The sequence below is a fragment of the Jaculus jaculus genome, chromosome X (assembly GCF_020740685.1).
Source record: "Jaculus jaculus isolate mJacJac1 chromosome X, mJacJac1.mat.Y.cur, whole genome shotgun sequence".
Taxonomy (NCBI): domain Eukaryota; kingdom Metazoa; phylum Chordata; class Mammalia; order Rodentia; family Dipodidae; genus Jaculus; species Jaculus jaculus.
In genome coordinates this window covers 122,686,787-122,694,685 of record NC_059125.1, presented here as the reverse complement: position 1 = coordinate 122,694,685, position 7,899 = coordinate 122,686,787, and the positions used below count along the sequence as shown (strand labels likewise).

The following is a 7,899-nucleotide window of genomic DNA, read 5'->3' as shown; positions in this document are numbered from 1 at the left end:
TCTACATTGGCTGCTGTTGTGAATAGCTAAGCGTGACTTGTACTACTGAGGGCGCCCCTGACTACTGTCTTCCTGGGGCCTCCTCTCACCAGACCTCAGGGTCTCTGCTCCCTACCGCCTCCTTCTGACTTGGATGAACTAGCCACTGCTCCCAAGCTCTCCTGCGCCTAAGGCTCGATCACCGCCCCTTCCTGTCACTATCAGGCCCCTATGTTGCTTCCTGGGATCACACACTCTGATTTGCCCTCCCACACCCATAGGAAACGAGCACACGGAGCCTCGCCCCCACCCTCCCTGTTTGCGCATCTTCCGCCCTAGCTCCGCTACTTCCGAGCCTGCTCGGCTGTTTCCGACCAACCTCGCGTAGCTCGCTGGGTCACGCCGCTTTCACCTCTTTGCCGCCAACGCATTCAGGACTCCATAGAGTCGCCACGTCGCACGGTCGCTGCATCCTTCTGGTTCCTGAGTCGCCATGCTCCAAGACGACCCGGAGACGCCGCCGCCTCAGTCTGCGCTGATGCAACTCGCAGCCGCCGCCGCCGCCGCTTGTCCGGCGCCCAGCATGGCCCCGCAGCAAACAGGTAGCAGCAGGAAGCGGAAAGCTCCTGGAGACGGTCAGGGTGCCGGGAGCTCCGTGTTGCCCGGCCCGGTGATGGCGGCGGTCCCGGTAGAGGGTCCGAGGCTGCCCAAGAGGCAGAGGCGGCCGGTGGCGCGGCGCTCGCTGGTGCACTACCTGAACGGGCGTGCGCTGGGCGCGCGGGGCCACGCAGGGCTCCCGGGCTTCGAGAGCGAGCTGCGGGGCTACGCCGTCCTCAGGCTGCCTGAGCTGCTGCGCGAACGCCAGCTGGCCCTGGGCCCCCTCAACAAGGTGTTCGCCTCGCAGTGGCTCAACGCCAGGCAGGTGGTGTGTGGCACCAAGTGCAACACGCTCTTCGTGGTGGACATCCACTCTGGAAGGATCACTCGCATCCCTCTAATGAGGGACAGGGTGCCTGGCCTGGCTCGCCCTCAGCCCACCTGCGGCATCCATGCGGTTGAGCTGAATCCCTCCAAGACCCTTCTGGCCACAGGGGGCGAAAACCCCAACAGCCTGGCGGTCTACCAGCTGCCCACCATGGATCCAGTGTGCCTGGGTGATTGTCAAGGCCACAGAGACTGGATCTTTGCCATAGCCTGGATGAGTGACACCGTGGCCGTGAGTGGCTCCCGCGATGGCACTGTGGCACTGTGGCGGGTGGACCCTGATATGTTTAATGGCAGCATTGCTTGGCACAAAGATGCCGGGCTTCCAGTGTATGCCCATATCCATCCAAAGGACATAGAGGCCATTCCCAAGGCCACCACCAACCCTGGAAACCGCAAAGTGCGAGCCCTGGCATTTAGCAACAAAAACCAGGAGCTGGGTGCAGTGTCCCTGGATGGCTATTTTCACCTGTGGAAGGCCCGCAACTCCCTGTCTAGGTTGCTGTCCTTAAGGCTGCCCTACTGCCGTGAGAACGTCTGCCTCACATACTGTGATGATTTATCCCTCTACGCAGTGGGCTCCCAGTCTCATGTCTCCTTCCTGGATGTGCGCCAAGGCCAGCAGAACATCCCACCATTATGCTCCCGAGAGGGTGGCACAGGAGTGCGCTCTTTGAGTGTTCATCAGCACATTGTCACAGTGGGCACTGGCCATGGTTCTCTGCTCTTCTATGACATCCGTGCCCAGAAGTTTCTAGAAGAGAGGACCTCCGCTACTCTGGACTCATTTCCTGGGCCTACGGGGAGAAAGCTCAAGCTCACCTGTGGCAGCGGCTGGGTTGACCAGGATGACCTCTTAGCGCACTACATTGCTGGCTTCGAGGAGTTCCCCAATGCACTGTACACCCACTGCTACAATTGGCCTGAGATGAAGCTCTTCGTAGGTGGGGGACCACTCACTGCAGGCCTGCACGGAAACTATGCAGGCCTCTGGACCTAAGGATGGCACATTCATGCTAAAATGTATGGGTTTATTTTTCAATTCAGCCTAATACTTCTTTGTGTTGCATATGCTTAAATTTTCAATTTAAATCTTTGTCTTTTGTCTTCCAGATGGAATTGGCCCAACTTAGCCAGCCTGCTTCTTAGCAGGGAAATGAAGAGATGGATCCTTGATCAGTCAAATTTGGCTTTAAGAATTACTTGCACCTCTTCACCATTCCATTGACTTTGCATACAGATAATTTTCATGATTCCTGTGTTCAGTCTTTGGTTGATTTGTATAGTTTTTCTCTGTAAGAATATCTAGTCATGGTGTTACAATTATATAAATCTTGTTTGATTTTTAGTAGTATTAAAAGTACTGTCTTTTTATTATATGTGTAGTATATTAAGAACATTTTCTAATAAAACAGGGTTGGATATCTGTTCTGGAGAGCTAACCATAGATCTGTAGCATTATTCCAGTTGGTTATACACTCTAAAATCTAGATGGCCTACTTGTGGAACCATGATCATACTGTATATAGTTTGTATGTTGTTGGTGCTAAAATGCACTTAAAATATTCTTGAAAAAAAGTCGTAAAATCTTGTGTTTGTATTGAAATTGCAATTAGTCAGTTTATGTATTAAGATAGTCTGCTTATTTTAATGTTCAAAATTAATCCAAAAATTAATGTTTTTCATATGTTATTTAAGTTCATATGATGTGTCCTTATATAGATAAAAGAATGTACTTTATTTCACTTCTTGCCTTAGTACTATCAACACTTGTGAATATATTTGAATGAGTGTGGTCTGAGGAACTTAAACAGAGTGGTTTCAGTGCTATTATTCAATGCAGGGATATTAAGTAAAAATGTAGAATGTATGACAGAGTGGGCAGAAGATATACTGATTGAAGGTATAGACTGGATATTTTTGCTGTTACTATTTTTAATACCAAATGTTATATTTGAGCATATTTAAAACTTTCCAAATCTGCTTATGAGTTAAGTTGTAAGAAAAATAGTGCAATGAAAAGAAATAATGATATTCACCTCATTGTGAAAGAAGCTTTCCTATTTGTAAATTCCAAGTTAATAAGATTTTATTTTGTGAATTTCATAGATTTATACCTTAAGTAGAATAGATATGTTGTTAAATAGCTATGATGCTATTATCCTCAATGTAGTAATAAGGAATTATAAAAAGTGCAGTTCATTTTCTTGAGGAGAGGAGCTGGAAATAAAACCATAAACACACGTATAGAACTTTGTAGTTCAGAAAAATACAAGTAACAGAATGCTATCCAGACTTGCTGGATGTCTCCCAACAGGGAATTACTGAAAATGAGGAAGGAGCCAGCTCTCCTTCCAAACTGGTCAGGTTATATTTACCTTAGGTTGGTATTCCATCCTATCTCCTTGTCCTTAAGTGTTTGGCGATTACATTGCCTTGATGTATATACACTACGTGCTAGTGTGGTTCAATATCAAACCTTAAGAAATTAACAGAAGAAACTAAAAGTTAAAAGTGCAAAATGTCAGAATTTTTTGTTTATGGAGATTATAAGTATTATGCAGGTGTGCTAAATAACATTTTACAATTTCGTTAGATATCAGTAACTTTGTTTGCATGTGCGTTTCAAATTCTGTAAATGATTTGAGTGCAAATTATAGAAACTTTCATCTTTTATTCCCTCATTTCTCTGTTAAGTCCTAGGAATCAGTTATTTACTGATGTTTTGTTTTGTTTTACCAGTGGAGACCTAAAGTTCAAAGTTTTAGTAAATAAATATTTACTGTTGAATAACAATTTTTTAAAGAAAGTCAGTGAACTCTTATTGCTTCTGGGGCCATGGAGCTCTTAGTGGGGTGGGTCCTTTTCCTCTTCACCACCACAGGCTTCTCTCTGTGCAAGATGCCACTGTCTCTGAGGAAGGCTACCAGTGGCAAGTCAAGGCAGTACTTCTTGCAGATCATGTGTCCGATGCTACTGAGGGTGACTCTTGCATTCTTCCTGGTGGGCGCACATGCGACATGGCTGCCTTCAGCTGGTGGGATGTTCACTTCATAGTCACCACAACCCCTTTGTAGGCTCCACACTCACAGTCTTGGGGTGAATCAGCCTGCTTAGTGGAAAGAGTTGCAGGCTTTTAGATTAATGGGCTTCGTGGTCTATGACTGCTTATTCCACTTGATCAGGGAATGAGCAGTTCCATAGGACAGTCTGTCCATTGAAAATGCACAGTCATGGTGTAGGGTCCTCTTGCTATGGCAGCCTAAGATGGAAAGAGGCAAATAACAGAATCTTGTGCTCCCAATTTTCCTTTAAATTAACCCTAATGCTTTTCCAGGTATACCATGGTACTATACTTATTCATAAATGCACTAACATATGATACTAAAAGTTCATATGTGATAGGAAATCAGTATACATTTGGATTTGAGGATTTCTTTAAAACTTTGTTTCAGAAAAGTTTTTCAAGGATTTTCTTTTACCAATTGCTGTTTTATTAAAAAAAAAAAAAAAACAAAAAACAAAAAACTGGCAGTGCTAAAAATTTCCTTCAGTGTTGCCTAGTAGCTTCACCAGACTTACTTAGTTTATTAGTTGCCCAGTTTTATTATATATAGTTATGCATCTTATGATGTTGTTGTAATTTTGGGAAGTTGAAAAATACAGAATTATTTTCTGTATGTTAGTTTGAAAAGTAACACATGACACATCTCTACTCTGATTTCTCCTTTGGTTTTGGTTTTTAAACATCATTGACACACTAAGCTTTATCATACTTTAGGGTATGTTTTTATGGAAAAAAATCACACGACTAATTTTTAAAACTTTTTATTTATTTGAGAGACAGATAGATAGACAGAGTGTGGCAGATAGAAAAAGAGAGACAGTGGGAGTGTCAGGACCTCCAGCCACCGCAAATGAATTACAGGGATCAAGCCTGGGTTCTTTGGCTTTGCAGGCAAGTTCTTTAACTACCCTAATTATGAGTGTGTTTTATAAACGCTAATAATTTTGCAATATTTTCTGATTCTGGGACAATGTGATCTACAAAACACAAGTATAAATTATATTTTTTTAAATTAAGAACATACTCTGTATGGATACATCTTGTGTTAGCGCAATCTTTTCCCTCCTCCCTGCCCCACTCCGCTGGGGGCCCTCCTCAGTGGGATTGATGGTATTCTTCATTGGGTTGTGGGTTATTTGGGGAGCAGCAGTCAGTTACTGGGGAGAGGCAGTGCTTCTGGGCATGACATCCCAACCTGTGGCTCTTAAAATCTTTCTGCTTCCTCTTCCACAAAATTCCTTGATCCTTGGTGGGTGTGTTTTAAGTCTACTTCAGTGATGAGCTCTTAGGCATCTCTGGATTTCTTCTTTGGTATGTGTTAAGTTTCCTCAGCATCTGTTTATTTCACTCTGGTGCTGATTGTCAGGCTCACCATGGAAGCAACACTCTTACTTTTCTTATCAATTCCTTTGTGGTTTCTCCTGGGCCATATCTAAAATGTGAGGTGTGATTTATCTCCTCGGGCCTTGCTACCTTGTGAAGAAGACAAACTTTCTCCAATGGAGAGTGAATATTTTTTTAATACACCAATGATAAAGGAAATTCATTTAAAATATACAAAGGTATATGAATTTTTGTTATTTTAGAATCTTCCACTAAAGTGAGGCTGGAAATTTTTGACTATTTTATTATTTTTTTTAAGTATTTGATTTTTATTTATTTATTTATTTGACAGAGAAAGAAAGAGAGAGGGGGGGGAGAATGGGCACCTCAGGGCCTCCAGCCACTGCAAAGGAACTCCAGACACGTGTGCCCCCTTGTGCATCTGCCTAATGGTATGTGGGTCGTAGGGAATTGAACCAGGGTGCTTTGGCTTTGCAGACAAATGCCTTAACTGATAAGCCATCCCTCCAATCCCTATTTTATTATTTATTTATTTATTTATGAGAGATAGAAAATGGCATGCCAGGGCCTCTAGTCACTTGCAAACAAACTCCAGTTACATGCACTACCATGTGCATCTGGCTTACATTGGTTCTGGGGGATCAAATTTGGGTCCTTAGATTTACAAGCAAGCACCTTAAATGCTAAGCCATGTTTCCAGCCCCCATAAATCATTATGTATAAGTTATCTATCTTTGCAACATGATAAATTTTAGTCACTCAAACATTCAGAAAAGATTAGTTCTGTTAACTGTCTATTCAAGTTTCCTTCTACAAGCATATTTCTGATAAAAGTTTATGTTCCTCCTCTGTTTCACTTTTTGAAATGAATTTTTATGTCTTAAAAAAGATGCAAAGAAAGGACTTACTAACCAAGATTGCCACTTAAATAAATTGCAGTGACTCTGGCAAAAAAAAAAAAAACGTTGAATATAATTTTAGCATTAATGATAAATAAAATTAAATTCTCCAGAGGCTGATTTTTTTACCTGCCTATACTCGGTGTTGAACCAGTTGTCAATTTTTCCCCATTAATTGCTAATTTAGAGTGATTTTAGAAAGCAATTCACAGAGCCCTCCTGGATGTTTTTCTGACAGCTTCCTAATCTCTTCAAGCATTATGTAACCTAGCTACATAAACCTTCCCTATTTGAATTGTTCAAGGATGCAATTTAGGAAGAACTCCGTGTACTAAGAAAAAAGGAGAGAGGGTACATAGGTCATAAGTGTTGGCTTTAAGTGATATTTAAAAAATTGCTATGACTGTCCAGAAGTAGTTCCTGTTATTGGCCTGTTGCAAACTAGAGCCACCTAGCATTGAAATTTGGTATGAGTGAAAGGCATTGTTATTATAGGAATAAGTTTATTACAAAATAGGCTAATTTTTAGGTAGCAGGGCCCTTTAATTGTTAGGTTTACTTTTATAGAGGCAGTGGTCCATATTACATATACCTTTCTCGTTTGCTTTTAAGTTCTCAGTGATTTCCCATATACAACTAGGCATTTCTTCGTGCTTCTATGGTGATGTTTGGCAATTGTCTTTAGTATGGCAGTAGTACATTGTGGTGCTTATGTGTCAGTAAATTTACTCAAACAAAATATTTGACATAAATAATAATAATCATCATCATTTTGTGGTACTAATGTTTGAGCGCATGCTTGACAAACACTCTATCACTGAGCAACATCACCAAAGCTATTTTTAATTTATTTTTATTTTTATTTATTTACTTGAGATCCATAGACTGAGAAAGAGGCAGAGAAAGAGAATGGGTGTCCCAGGGCCTCTAGGCACTGCAAACAAACTCTAGACGCATGTGCCCCCTTGTGTATCTGGCTAACATCGGTCCTGGAGAATCGAAACTCCAACTGGGGTCCTTAGACTTCACAGGCAAGTGCTTAACCACTAAGCCATCTCTCCAGGCCCCCAAGGCCAATTTTAAGACAAGGTTTCACTAATATGCCCAGACTGGCTTTGAACTCATTCAACAAACCAGACAGACCGTGCATTTGCAATTTTACTTCAACCTACTGCTGGGATTTCAGGCCTTAGATACAAGGCAAATCCATAAATTATTTAACAAATTATTTTACAGAACACTAGTTAATGTGTTAAGGACTAAATTGTTGGTGAAGACTACATTGAGACAGAGCTGATGATGTGAACATACTGTTTCCTAATATTGGAATAATGTGGATAGGAGAACAGATTAACCAAGGATTTTTCCCAGGGATTATTTTAGAATTGGTACATCAAATCAAATGACATACAAAATTAGAATCATAAAAACATGGATTGGACAGTAGGGTTTTGCCATTAACCTTTGGTGGGTCATCAAGTACTCTAACAGAATTATGTCTTCTTTGAGGAAACCTTGCAGGTTTTTCTGATCAACAGCTCAGTTTAGATGTTACCCACATGCTGATACTGGGAGTTACAGGTTAGTGCCAAGGAAAAGAAGGAATAAAAATACAAGTAATATAAA

General features: G+C 41.9%; 1 protein-coding gene across 1 annotated transcript; it reads left to right on the top strand.

Moving 5' to 3' along the window:
• The first annotated feature begins 258 nt into the window (after positions 1 to 258).
• On the top strand, positions 259 to 3,706 carry LOC101611559 (DDB1- and CUL4-associated factor 12-like protein 2). The gene is made up of 2 exons (XM_004653944.2): positions 259 to 1,986; positions 2,077 to 3,706. The coding sequence occupies exon 1, from the start codon at positions 473 to 475 to the stop codon at positions 1,961 to 1,963; it is 1,491 nt and encodes a 496-aa protein (XP_004654001.2). The 5' UTR covers positions 259 to 472; the 3' UTR covers positions 1,964 to 1,986; positions 2,077 to 3,706.
• The last annotated feature ends 4,193 nt before the right edge of the window (positions 3,707 to 7,899 follow it).